Here is a 15,435-nt window from a genome sequence, read left to right on the forward strand (position 1 = left end):
CAAGGTGTCGCATTTTGTTAACAAATGGTCGTAATATGTGTCGTTTTAGCAGTCTTACTTACGCAAAAAAAGTATTTTTTTGTTTGGATTATGTTAGAGATTACAGGAGTGTAATTTTCGTGAAGTGTAGATACAAAAATCTCGGAAATTTCAGAAAAATATAAAAAAACAAAGGATATTAATTTTGTAAAGCAGAAACGTCTGAAAATTATGCAATTAATGCAATGAAGCTTAGAAATTGGAATATCTTCACTTTTAATTTATTTATTTCTAATATCGATTATAAGTACAATTTTCTCCGCGACAGTTCACGGGTGAGACTCGAGCTTACGGCACTGGACCACAAAAATAATGTTCAGGGAACTTACCTTGGTCCCCATAATTCTTGCAAGAATACTTCTTCTCCACACCAGGCATGCAAGTATTGTCTTCTAGACAAAAGGAGGCCTTATGGCCCTCTGCCACTCTGTGCCCAGTCGAATTGAGGACGTCAAAAGTTGCGAATACTTCCATGCTGTGGTAGTGCCTAGGAAATATGAAAGCCGTTATTAACTTTGTATGGAGCGATGACTTTTTGTCTTAGCACCGACACTACTACTATTACTACTATTGTTGTTGTTGTTGTTGTTGTTGTTGTTGTTATTGTTGTTGTTGTTTTTGTTGTTGTTGTATTGTTGTTTACTAGCTTCTACCTGCGAATGTGACTTCGTGCGAGTGGGACTGTTCCGTCATACAAAGCCTGCCGCGTCGATTCGTATATCTCGATAACGAAATTCTTGATAGAATTATAAGGGTCGGGATATGTTGGCATTATTTGTAAATCCGTCCGCCCTAGGTATCGACGGAGAGCCGAAATTTAATGTGGAAAGACCTTAGCGAACTCGGCGTCGTCGACTGGACAAAAACGGCTTTGGACAGAGTAGCATTCGGTCTTTGGTGCCTAGGCTAGGGCGTCCAACGGTCTTCGGCCAATTACCCCAGAGTACGCCCTCCAGACTGCGCGATCCTCTTGTATCGTCTGGGATCTGGAGAAATGTTAACTTACATATGACAAAGATGCCACAGATGTTTAGGTAAGTGGGGCCGGAACTCATCATTGTCTATGCAATATGATAATAGATTGAAAAATGCCTCCTCCAACGGAGCGGCGGCTGACATTAACAGAGTTTCGGATCTGGTACCTAATACTTACTACTGTGGCCCAACGACCCGAAGTGGATCTTGGCCTCCGACACCAAAGACCGCCATGCTTCTGTACAAAGCCGTTTCTGTCCAGTCGACGGCGCCGAGTTCGCTAAGGTCTTTTTGCACTGTCTCTCCTGCAACCTAGGGCGTCCAGACGGTCTTCGGCCAATTGGTACCCCCGAGCACGCCCTCCAGACTACGCGATCTTCCGGGATAGTCTTGGATCTTGAGAAATCTTAACTTTTTTTTTACTTACATGTGACAAAGATGCCACTGCCACAGATGTTTAGGTAAGTAGGGCCGGAATTCATCATTGCCGATGTTAAGAGAAGCCGCGGTGAATCGTAGTAGACGCCGGGTCTCGTACTGCCAGGCGGGGTTGGTTTTTTGGATCTGATTAAAACACGGAAGCAATTGGAGTGAAATAACATTAGGTTGTTCATTAAGTATTCAATATGTTATTAATATAAAACCAGGATAAGAGCGCACCGCCAACAAACGGTTCTAAAGGCTCCTCTTCACGTTGGGCCAACACCAACACCAACGAGGGATGCATTTATGCGTTAGAGGGAGCAAGTAATATTGCTATCTCATTCTACCGCATGGCTGCGTCCCTCGTTGGCGTTGGCGTTGGCCCAACGTGAAGAGGAGCCTTAAAGTTTATGATTGTTTGTGTTTTAACAAAAAAAATGTACCTATTTCTCTCGCGTCGAATGATGGTTACGTGTTTGTAGTTATTTTGTGGAAGTTAGGACATTAAACTATTTAAAAATATAACGTTTAAGTACCTAATGAAAAACAACGGGTTGCACTCCGGGAGTGCCGGCAGAAGTGAAAACTCAATGAAATTGTAACAGTTTTTCGATCAGGTCACGTGTCCGTTTTACGAAGCGTCTTACGTCTTACAATGTCGCGAGTTTTTTAACATTTTTTCCCCATCACAAAAAGTGCACAGCGCCGCTAAAGAAGTTTTCCCTTCAAAAATACGGTATAACACACATTTCTCCAGTATTTTGTTTGTAATTAGGTAAGCCCATCAATCAAAAGAGACTTGAAAGAATTCATAGAGACCATATATGGTATATCATTCAAACCGAGAGATATAAATGAGGTCGCCTTATCGAAGTAAGAGTTTGCTACGCAGACATGGGATTCATTTAATTTCACACGCTTTGATTTCATTGTATGGAATATTGGAAATATAATCCTTAGTGGAAGGAGCTGGAAAAATAATACGATATAATACAGGGTGATTCAGGAGACGTGAGCAGGACTAACACTGCGCATTTCGTAAATTATAAGCAACTGTTTCGTATCAGCATTAGTGAGGTTAACGTTAATTTTCTAGTCGTGTTGAAAAAAAAAGTTTTTAATTTATTTACGACATGCATGGTCACCCTACAATTAGAATACTAAACTACCGATATTCTGTGTCAAATTGAATGTCATCACGGTCTGGTTACTTTCGAAAACTCTTATCTCACTCAAGTTTGACAGTTTATTTTCTTCGTAATCATAATGCTGTCATTACGGTTAAAGAGGTTTTATGTTTATTAGTTAGGTCTTGTAGGGTGACCATGATTGTAGAGAATTAAATTTGCCCTTGCCAAAAAGTTAAAAAATAGGAAAAAGTGTGGTTGTTTCACCTATATACGATCGTGATCGATCAATTATCAGTTACTGAGTGTGCAGGATTAGTCCTGCTCACGTCTCGTGAATCACCCTGTATTGTAGACTGCTAAGTTGGTGGGCGTCAAAAATCTGTTCGCCTCGGTAGCTAAACCAATCATGGCCGACGTTAACGATTAACTATTCACTGACTTGAATGATCGAAACTGAGTCGGGGTCGGCTAAAATGATATCTCGAAGTTACTTTTTAAGCTTTATACTTATAACAGAACGTTTAGGTTTGGGGTTGAGGGCAACGACACTAGATCTAAGTTTTTGTGAATTGCGGAAAAATTCAAAAGCTGTAAATATCGGAAATCTCGTAGGGAATTAAGGAAACATTCATTTTGTTAACGGATAATATAGGTATTTTGATCAAGCTGAAAAGCAGACTTGCGCTAACGCTCGGTTAATTACACAACATGTAATATTATTTCTTTAGAATACAGGTAGGTACCAGTTTTATTCTTTAAGTACTTAGTTCAATTATCAAAACGTTAATTAATTGTAAATTATTTTGCATAATCTACTCGTATTTTGGAAAATATTAACGATCACGCAATTTTTTAAGAACCCGCAGAGACAACCAATAAAATGTAGGTACCTACGTATTTCATCTACTTTTGTAGGCTCGTTTCATGGCTCCTAAAGTCACTGAACTTCGATCTAAAGATAGGTAGTCGCCATCAGATATATCGGAGCGGCCAAGGTGCTCACAAATATCTGAACACGCCCCTATTGTCAAGGCGTTAGAGTGCGTGTTCAGATATTGTGAACACCTTGGCCGCTCCGATATATCTGATGGCGACTGTACGTCCCAATAATTTGACAACTCATAAATAATGCACACAGTATACTTAGTTTAGTTGTGGAAAGGAATAAAATATTTAACTGTGCATACGTCCATACCCCGAAGAAGGGAAGTTACCAGTTACATAAATAATAAATAAATAAATATCAGGGAACATCTGACACAGATCCACCTAGCCCCAAACTATAAGCAACAAATGTACTATCTGCCGTATTCGAACTTCAGGATATTCACAAGAGACGACACGTACTAGATCCATTCTAGATACGTTATAGTTTAGATATCGCTGCTTCGGTACTTATTAAACATATTTATGATATTTGGGAAAATTCTTGTGATGCAATTGGCATATTTTGTGATCTTTCTAAAGCATTTGATTGTGTGGATCATGGAACGCTCATTTTGAAATTAGAACACTATGGTCTGTCAGTAAATGCCCTAAACTTTATGTCTTCTTACCTTAGCAACAGAACACAAACAGTTGTTGTAAACAAAACCCGGTCTAGCGGTACTGTAGTCCAATTAGGAGTGCCACAAGGTTCTATTTTGGGTCCATTCCTGTTTTTGGTTTATATAAATGATTTGCCATGTGTAGTAGAAAATCTTTGAGAAATTGTTCTTTTTGCTGATGACACATCATTACTTTTTAAGGTTGATCGTAAATCTACCGATTACAGTGTAATTAACAGCACACTCGTTAATGTACTAAACTGGTTTACTATGAACAATTTGCTTCTTAATGCTAAGAAAACTAAATGCATTCGATTTTCTTTGCCGAATGTTAAACCAGTCGATACTAAGATACTTTTGAATAATGAATGCTTAGAGATGGTAGATAAAGCACTGTTTCTTGGTTTAACATTGGACAAAAATCTACAATGGAGTCCTCATATAAGAACACTAGCAAACAAATTAAGTTCGGCCGCTTACGCTGTGAGGAGAATTAGTCAATTGACTAATGTTGAGACAGCTCGCCTTGTTTATTATAGTTATTTTCATAGTGTAATGTCATATGGTATTCTGGTTTGGGGCAAAGCAGCTGACATACAGACTATATTATATTTGTCTTACAAAAGAGAGCCATTCGTTCTATATATAATTTAAGGGTGCGTGAATCATTAAGAGAACTTTTTAAAGAAATTAATATTTTAACTGTATCTTCCCAATACATATATGATAGTATTATTTATGTTGTTAATAATCTAGACTCCTTCACTAAGAATTCTGATGTCCATAACCACAGATCATATATAACTATAATACTAGAAATAAAAATAAGCTTGCTATCAGAAAGTTTCGTGTTCGTAAAGTACAGAAGTCATTCGTTGGGCAATGCATTCATTTTTATAACAAGTTACCTGAGGATGCTTTAAGATTACCCTTTCCAGCTCTTAAGAATTACTTAAAAAAGTCATTGATGTTGAAGGCTTATTACAGAGTCGAGGACTACTTGACAGACAAACATGCATGGTCCAAACCAGAAACTGTAATAACGACAAGTAGTAATTAAAAATATTGTATTATGTATAGAGTTAAAGGTGACTCAGCTCAGGTAAGAAAGCACATCAAATTGTATGAAAGCATCTCATAACAATCAGTCAGATTCATATAATATGTATTCTCATTTCTTTTATTGATTTTAATTTCTTTTCCTTTTGTAAGATTTGATATGTTTTCTGAAAGAGCTACGTATTTGTGATTTCATGTACCTACATATATGTTTATTTTTTATATCAAATTCTATAAAGTTATGTACTCACTGAGTATAATTGCATGAATTCTATAGTAATTTAAATTGTATTTTTCTTAATTACTCGTAATGCATGTTAATTATAAGATGTAATAATGTTTTGAAAAGATGTGTCCCGCCGAGTTTGTTGCCGGTCCCATATTGGGATACCCTCCTCCAATTGAGGGGGGATTTAAATCTTCTCGGGGCAGAGGTGTACGGTTGGAGCCGGTAAAGGTTTATTTGACGTTCATAAGCGCATTGTAATATGCCTACTTGAATAAACTATTTTTTATCTTTTATCAACTAGTTCTCTTTTGCAGCGCAATTCGGGCAACCAATGTCACTTTTACGTTAGATAGAGTAAGATGTCTATTAGATGTGAATTGGATCTCTAAGTAATATACTGTGGAAATCGTTCAAGAGTATCTCCAGAATCGCGCAAATGTCAAATTTGACAGGTTAGATTTTAAACATATCGTTATCGTATCTTGGTGATGTTTAAAAGATATCTAATAGATGTCTATTTCAAAATCCGAATCGGGCCCTATGTCTGCTTGCTATGTAGGTATACCTATGTAGATACTTATATAGATAAATACTTCGAGCAACACCGGCTTCTAAATACATACTTATGCAGAATGTCTAAAAATTTTGCCTATTTAGCTATTTTGTATTTAAGTACAGTCAAGGAATTTAAATTCCGACCCATTTCGTACTTTGTCACAGTGACAATCAAGATGAAAGCCGCTAGAGACCTCATACGGTTGTTACTGTGACAAAGTACGAAATGGGTCGGAATTTAAATTCCTTGACTGTACCTCTTGAATACATCAGACTAGTTTTTATGTAGCTGGATTCGTCAATCTATGCGTCCAAAGTTAAGCAAAAAAATTAGAAATTTAAGCGTTTTCGTTTTGAGTTCATAGATCGACGAATCCAACGACATAAAAACTAGTCTGATGTATTCAAAAGGTACTTAAATACAAAATACAGTACGTAGCGGCCCCCTTTTTGAAATATCTTTCGTTAAAATTAAATAATCACGATTATTTCGCAGTGGCGCTAGTGTGCACGTTGATCGGCTCTTAAAGAATCTCTAGAGTCAGACCAAGAATATAGTCTACAGCGGATTTGATAGCTCACGCTGTGCAAGTGTTATTTTAAACGTCAAACTTCTATGAAATTATGACGTATTAATAACACTTGCACTGGGGGAAGGGAGGCTGTCAAATCCGCTGCAGACTTTTTTTGGTCCGACTCTAGAGTCTAGCGGTGGTGGCCGAGTGGATATGACGCCCGACTTTCAATCCGGAGGTCGCGGGTTCAAATCCTGGCTTGTACCAATGAGTTTCTCGGAACTTATGTACGAAATATCATTTGATATTTACCACTAGCTTTTCGGTGAAGGAAAACATCGTGAGGAAACCTGCATACATCTGCGAAGAAATTCAAAGGTGTATGTGAAGTCCCCAATCCGCATTGGGCTAGCGTGGGGACTATAGCCCAAGCCCTCTCGCGCATGAGAGGAGGCCTGTGCCCAGCAGTGGGACGTATATAGGCTGAATTATTATATTATATTATTCTAGAGTAGTGATAACAGCGTTTGTATATAAGCAAAATATTAGCATGTCACCTCGTATGCGGTCTTGCTGAGGCAGCTTTCTTCCATAGCGCATTGCAGAAGATACATAGGAACGTCTTGAAGATGTGCCGATCTTTCTATGGCTACGGTGTCTAGCTCTAAATCAGCAAGGTGATCTGTGCACACCACTGCTGCTACGTGACCTACAAAATTTTTTAAAATGTGAAAATTACAATATTAGGTACAGGAAATAAGTTTTTGGCAAAAATTTAATTTTTGTTACAAGCTTTTATCGCTGACTGTACTTTTCTTACGACAGACAACTAATACTCATCGAGACAATTTAAAAACCCCAAACACTTAGGTTTCGTTGTTTCATCACAGAGTTCCTATGGCCACCTCCTGTCTCCATCATCAGATCAGCTCGATGGTACCATAATATTGCATTGTCACCCGACTTACATATGCATGCAAAATTTCAGCTCAATCGGAAACCGGGAAGTGGGTCAAATTTAAATTGCAAGTTTTGATTACAGAACGACAACGGGTGAAACTAAATAAAAGCTTGTAATAATAGCATATTACCCCTTTAGATGCAATTAGAGTCTGTCTACGGTTAGGGTTTAAGTTATGTACCGTAAAATGGGGTGAGTTGGGTGAAATTTGACTTTTAAACCTCGATAAAATTTTATTTCTACATGTGAAAACTGAATGGTGTATATAATCAGTGGTTCGGACGTTTGTATTTTATTTTAGGTAGTTCCATTTCATAACTTTGACGATAAAGAGCAAAACCCACCTCACCCCGTAGTGCCTCGTATTTGGGGTGAGGGGGTTATTGCTGGATCGATTTTTTTTTATTATGCGTATTACTATAGCCCCATTTTAAATTGGAATACATTATTTTTGTAGCAGTAGCCTTAAATTCCCTTCTCACCCCCCTCTCAAACCTTCTCTCCCCATTCATAACCCAACTCTCCCCACGAAACCTACTCACCCCGTTTTACGGTACTTAAGGTTTATAAAGTTGTTGCGATTATAAATTAACATAGGTAATTATTATTTCCAATTCTAATGGCTCCTCTACACGATGGGCCAACGTCAGCCACTTCAAGGGACGTATTTATGCGTTGGCCCATCGTGTAGCGGAGCCATAACACTGAAATAAGCGGTCGCTCTGCTATACTAATTTGTTTGCGAGGGCATATGTGTGGTGACCTCGATTGACTTATGTGCTCTGTCTAGTAGTTTGAGATGATCTGTGCTAGAAATAAAACACCTTATGTGGTGTAAGTTAATAATGGCACCGTGTGTGACATACCGGGTGGGGCCAGTAATATGAGCAAAAAATTAAACTGTAGGCCATAGATATTAGTATAATGTTGTATAACTGTAACTGTTGGCTGTACTCCTCATACTGACCAACATTTGTTCAGCGACTTTTAAAAATAACTTGTGGTTTGATTTTTAATACACTTTAAAGTTTATTCTAAGACGCAATGTATTGCGAATTCTGTTATGTTTAAGGCGTGACAAGCAACGTCAATCACAATGATATGGCGTGGCGATGGCGTCCATTGAAGATAATATTAATTTTGTATGAAAAATAGGGAGTCTAAATACTTCATAATTTTTAAAAGTTGTTGAACATCAGTGTCACCGTTTGAGGAGTACAATCTGTTTTAATTATTTGCTCGTGTTACAGGCCACACCCGGTATATCATGCTTACGTTTGTTCATAAACACTGTCTTAAATCAACGTCAATTTATTAACACCATTAGCCACCTTAATGCCTTACAGTGTAAAGACAATTCAAGTACCTAACTCACGAAATCAGGGATCTGTAGAAAATGCTTGCTGTCTCTCTCGATTTATACTGTTTACACATACGAGTGAGGAGAAAGGAATGAAGGAATTTCAAGTTGTAGTTAAGTGACTTCAGGTAGAAAGTAAGATATACTACTAAGATTAAGGTAAATGCTCTAGATATTGTACGCGTAGTTTGAGATGTAATCTGGTACAGTTATCATGAAATATGTTTACTATAATGAGGACTAACCCTATTCGAACTTTAAGATACGTCAATTAATAGATCTAGAAACGATATGGATTAGACGTGTCAGTGTCAAAAGTGACGTTTTTGTTCGAAGAAATGTCACATTTGACACTGACATATCTAATCCATATCTTTTCTAGATCTATTAACTGGCGTATCTTAAAGTTCGAATTGTACATTATTTGATAAACGGTACCATAGACCTTTAAGGCCCAATTGCACCATCCCACTAACCCGGGGTTACGCGGTTAAACCGTTAATCCACTGTCAAATTGTACTGGAAACCATAGAGACTCCAGGTTTAACCAGTTAACCCCGGGTTAATGGAATGGTGCAAGTGGGCCTAAGAGGCAACATGAGTGATCATTTCTCCATACAAACTCGTACTCGAACGTCATACTCGACTGTTTCCTCGTTTTTGAAGCTTGATTAATGATATTGTACAGTCGCCATCAGATATATCGGAGCGGCCAAGGTGCTCACAAATATCTGAGCACGCCTCTATTGTCAGGGCGTTAGAGTGCTTGTTCAGATATTGTGAACACCTTGGCCGCTCCGATATATCTGATGGCGACTGTGGTTACCTTATTTATTAGAGCTCTAGATCCTGGAATACCTACTACTAATGAAGCAGTAGCTTAACCCGTTTTCATATGTGAAAATTTTATTGTAGGTATATAAAGCTTAACTCCAAAATTACTACAAAAAATATACATGAAAGTTTATTATTTCATCGATGTTAATTAGTGTTCATTTTGTAGTAGGTATAGTAGTTTTGTTATTATCGTTTTAATTTTTCTATTTTAAAACCTGCATCTAACAACTGTATCTTTTTGGCCCTGCGGTTGACTGGTAGAGAATGCCTTAATTGCATTAAGTCCGCCATTTGTACTTATAATTTTATGTGCAGTAAAGTTTAAATAAGTAAATAAAAAGACTTCAATTCTCACCTATATCCCCTGGGCACTTAACCTTCCCAATATCTTGATGACTGCACTCAAACAGACTCTTCACATTCCCCTGGCACTCCACGCCGCTGAGAACGACCTTCGAGGCCCCAAACACGTTCGTTTGCGAGGCCTGCGCCGCGTAGCCGAGGCCTAAATGCCGGCAGACGGGTATGGCCTCGTAGAGAGACCAGCCGTCTGCGCAAATGCTGCCCCATTCGCCTTTGTAGTATATCTGAAAAAAATATATCGTATAGTAAAATACTTACTTACTTCGACCTTCTAAAGGTTGCCTAAAAGGATGATTTATGCTGAACCGGGCCGGGCTTGGTGCGTCCAACGTGTCAATTTCTATGACGGCTGTTTTCCATAGAAAACGAAGCTCCGGTCCGGCCCTGGCCCGGTTGGCGTGAGTCTTCCTTAAAAGTCACAGAAAGCGTCGTGTGTGCGTCGAAAGTCATTAAGTTATATATAAGTTATTATTGTTATTAAGTTATGTACATTGGTTTTTCTCGAATGTTAAGGTTTACAACTCCAATGTTGTTTACATCTTTCTACAAGTATAAGTACCTATAAGTATACTTAGTGGCATAGAGAAAAAAATACATAGAGTGCTCACTCCATACTTATACATCAGTTTTAGTACTAAAATGACTATTATTTTAGTAGTCGACATCTAGTATCGAATAGCGGAATTATCAGTACCTACTGCTACTTGACAATAGATGTTCCGACGACTGAAAAGTTTGCTCAACAATTTTCGGCTAATATTATAACCGGATTAATCGGAATTCAACTCCTTCTGTTTTAAATATTAGTAGTAAATTGTTGTTCAACACAATTTTCGTGAGTCACCATACTAGAGACATCTAGTATCGTAGCGGTACTAATAATTCCGCTACTCGATGCTAGATGTCGACTGCGATAATAATACCAGTTTGGTATCAAAACTAGTAATGATATGTATGGAGTGAGCACTCTATTCTTACTATATTTCTCTATGTTAGTGGTAACCACTCATGTAATTTCAAAACAACTTTATTTCATCTTTGTTTGTTTGTAAGTTAAAGAAATTACTCTTTCACGAACAAACATAAAATTTACTCAACATCTTCTGCCGATATAATAACTTCTAAGAAAGATTACCAAGTTTAACATGTTAGTTTACCAAGACAATGTTTGTATCGAGTTCTTGCCGTATATATTAACAATATTAAAGTGTATGTTGGCAGACTGAAATTCTTTCGATGAAGTGAAATTGTAAGGAAATCCAATTTATAGGAGCAAAGGTTGATTCACGATAGACCGGGCCGGAGCTTCCGGCGCTTACTTTTCTATCATAGATGACAGGTGACCACTTGATGTTTTCCATAGAAAACGATCCGCCGGAAGCTCTGGCCTGGACATGGCCCGGTCTAACGTGAGTCATCCTTAAGAAATGAAGTGGATCATTTAATGTAGTAGGTAGATAGTTTTTAGGTTAAGTATTTAAAATTATTGTATTTTTGGTAGATATTTAAACTATGGGTATATTTATTGATATAAGAAGACAATAAATAGGAGTAATTGGATTTAATTGTATTATAAATACAATCTAATCTGAGACTATTAAGTCTAGGGACTTGAATACCTCTTGTGTTCCTTTTGATTGAGTCCATTTCGAGCCCAAAAAAAGCTTACATACATACATATAATTGAAATGATCAACGTGTTTTTGTACGCTTTATTAATTTAAGTACCCACTGGTAAAGTACCTACTAACATATTGTCAGGTAAATCACATTTTTAGTTTTGTCCCTATTCACCCCAACCAACCTATTCACCAGAGATGTGGAAAATACTTTATAAAAAGTTTTTAAATACAAAATACAAATACTTCCTTGATAATACTATTTCAAATGCAAAATACAAAATAGTTTTTGAATTTGTATTTAAATACAAAATACGAAATAGGTATTTTCAAAATACTTTTTAAAAATACAAAATACTTTGCGATAAAAGGTAGGCACTCTGAGTAGTGAATACCTAGTCTGAATTAAAAAGTATTACTCGGAATTTCCGAGTTGAAAAGACTCTCTTTATTCTTTGAAATCAATCCTCTATCTAAAGTGCAAATTTCTAGTTGTTTGCTCATATTTACCGGTAGGATATAGGTATGGATGATGGTTTTTAACGGCCAACTTTTAAAGCATTAATTTGTAATGTTTTACAGCTAGTATAATGCCTCTTGTTAGTGTGATGAAAACGTCTCGTTTGTGTTTCACCAGGGCAGAAAAGTTTGTTTTCCTCTTGTGCCTTGAAACCCTCGCAACACTCAAGATTCCACTTTTTTAACCACTCGCTACGCTTGTGGTCATGTGCGACGTCACTAAACAGTTCCATGTTAAAAGAATGAGAGAGTTGCCAGGATTGTAACATCAGAAGAGATTGTAACTCCTACCTACATTACCTACCTACTATAAAGTATTTTGTATTTTGAAAATAGAAAATAGGTCCCAAAAACTATTTCAAATTAAATACAAAATAGTTTCCTTCAAAAGGTATTTAAATACAAAATACAAAATAGGTATTATGCATTTTGTATTTGCATTTTAAATACAAGTATTTCAAATAAGTCACATCTCTGCTATTCACCCCGATCGACAGTACACAATATGTTCTTTGATACATAATATAGGTAATAATTTATTTCATAAAGTTTACAGCCGCAAATACTTCCTGATTGACGTGACGTCAAAAGCTACCCTTTTAAAGTGGCGTTCTTAATAACACTTCGGTAGGTAAAGGGTTAAGCTAAGTAGACTTTGACATCGCTACGGAGTTTCTTCAGTCACGAAACAACTTCCAATGATTTACGGGTTAAGTACGGTAAGTACTTATTAGAATTATAGGGAAGTTACTTTGTGACTTATATTGGTCTGAAGCTCGTGTACATAACCAAAGGCATAAGAAAATCTAGTCAAACAAAACGTAAGCTGCATAGTATAGCGCGCCACACTGTTGATGAATCCTTCCTGAAGTACTATAAACAATATAAAAATACATTCAAAACCGTCCTTACCCATGCCAAGAAAATGAACATGTATCGTACAATCAGTAACGCAAAAAATAAGGCCAAAACTGTATGGAATCTAGTTAAGGAAACTACAGGCAAATGTGTAAAGACTCAACCTAAAATAACTCTAAGACTAGATAACGGCATTACTAGCGATAAAAAAGCAATAGCAAATACGTTTAACAATTACTTTTTAAATGTAGGGATGTCATCGTGCAAAACAAAAAATAAGGAACATATAAAAGCTATGCACAAGCTAAAAGTAACTAACAGTAGTTCAATATTTTTGAGCCCGATAACAGAATCGGAAATCATCCGAACAGTAAAAAATCTTAAAAATAGTAACTCTACTGGACCAGATAATTTAAATACTAGATTCTTAAAAGATAATATTCACTTATTGTGTTCCCCATTGTCCATAATATTTAATAGTTGTATAGAAAAAGGTATTTTTCCTGACCTGTTAAAAAAGCTAAAGTAATAACCATACACAAAAAAGGAAGTCGCTCTGAACTAAATAATTATAGACCGATATCACTGTTATGTGTCGTCTCAAAAATACTAGAGAAATGCTTAGCTGAGAGATTAGAAAAACACTTGACAAAACACAACATGTTAACTACACAGCAATATGGCTTTAGGAAAGGAAAAAATACTTCAAATGCTGTAATCAATTTAGTAACGGAAGTAATGTTTAATCTAAATAAAGGTTATAAGTGTGGCGGAGTATTCTGTGATCTGACAAAAGCATTCGACTGTGTCGATCACAGGATACTTCTCGACAAACTAGAATATTACGGAGTTCGTGGCTCTGCTCTGAATCTCTTTGAGTCATATTTAACTAACCGCACTCAATATGTAGAAATATCGTATGTAGATTCTGATAGCGTAGCTCGTTCTGAAGAAGCTGTAGTAAAATACGGGGTCCCTCAGGGCTCTGTACTAGGTCCATTATTATTTCTAATTTTCATAAACGATTTACCCCAATCTCTTACCTATGGAACACCTTATCTATACGCTGATGATACCAGTGTCATTTTGAATGCGACCACTACCCATGAGTTCAAAGTAATGATCAAAAAATGCTGGGAAGAAATCGAAAATTGGTTTACTGTCAATGGCCTTAGAATCAATCATGAGAAAAGTTATTACACTATATTTCGACGTAGCCCTAAAAGTACCGACTTCGACTGTGATGTACCAATACAGAAGGCCGAATGTATTAAATTTTTAGGGGTAGAACTCGATCCTTATCTGAGATGGAACAACCAGATAGATTCCATATGCAAAAGGCTGGCTAGTGCATGTTACTCCTTAAAATCACTTTCGAAAGTAGCCGATGTAACTATACTTAAAACTGTATACTTTTCCTACTTCGAGAGTATTATCAGATATTGTATAGAAGTATGGGGTAACGGAACGAACATAAACTCTATACTACTCTTGCAAAAAAAGGCACTACGAATTATTGTGGGATCTAAACACATACCAGTCACTCATCGCAATATGTTTATAGACCACAAAATATTTACAATTACGGCTTTGTATTTATATCGAATATGCGTTTATATGTATGTCAATCAAAATAATTATAGAAAGGCTGAAGAAACCCATCATTTTAATCTCAGAAACAAATCAAAAATTGTTCAAATTAAATCTAACTTTATCCATTTTAATAACAGCCTTAACAATATCGGAATTAAAATTTTTAATAAATTAAGTACCGACATAAAACAATGTAGTGACCTAAGAACATTTGACATAAAGGTAAGAGATTATTTCATAAATAGACCATTCTACACAATTGACGAATATTTTGCCAACGCACTTGATTAAAATTATTTTAGGAACTGTATTTGTAACTTCGTAGACTTTTTTATTTATTTTTACATCATAACTTGACATTTATACAACATCCGACATTATTTTATACCTTCATTTATATTTTTAGCTAGATTTAAGATATTATGACTGTAATGGGGGTTCTTTTTATGAGTGGGGGTTTTATTGTTAAATTAATTATTAAGTAATTGTAGTTGTAATTATTATATAGTTTGGACTGTAATTTGTAAGCTTTATGTGTGTATGTGTAGTTTTAAATTTATTTTATATCGATTTTAATTTTAATGTATTTTCAATGTTTTTCTAATTTTGTGCCAATTAAATTATAAACATAATTGAAATTGTAATGGATAATAATTAATGTAAATATTGTAAATAATTGTATATACCTACCTTGTACCTATAAAACTGTATTTGCATGTACATGTACTTAACGCAAATAAATAAATACAATACAATAAACATTCGATGAAGATAATTTATAGCAATTATTATGCAAAATTAATCATTTAATCGTTTACTCATAAAAATACTTAGGTGACTCCATTACCTTCTG

At 36.2% G+C, this 15,435-nt stretch overlaps 1 protein-coding gene across 1 annotated transcript in view; it reads right to left on the minus strand.

The window, feature by feature from the left end:
* LOC134675272 (lysyl oxidase homolog 2A) overlaps window positions 1-15,435 on the minus strand; it is a 43,674-nt gene that overhangs the window by 17,186 nt on the left and 11,053 nt on the right. The window contains exons 4-7 of the mRNA XM_063533492.1: window positions 9,986-10,217; window positions 7,030-7,181; window positions 1,442-1,578; window positions 369-526 (exon numbers count right to left, since the gene is read on the minus strand). Of these exons, the coding sequence (XP_063389562.1) occupies window positions 369-526; window positions 1,442-1,578; window positions 7,030-7,181; window positions 9,986-10,217 (679 nt within the window). The remainder of the gene's footprint in view (window positions 1-368; window positions 527-1,441; window positions 1,579-7,029; window positions 7,182-9,985; window positions 10,218-15,435) is intronic.

Source organism: Cydia fagiglandana, chromosome 21 (genome assembly GCF_963556715.1).
Source record: "Cydia fagiglandana chromosome 21, ilCydFagi1.1, whole genome shotgun sequence".
NCBI classification, from domain to species: Eukaryota; Metazoa; Arthropoda; class Insecta; order Lepidoptera; family Tortricidae; genus Cydia; species Cydia fagiglandana.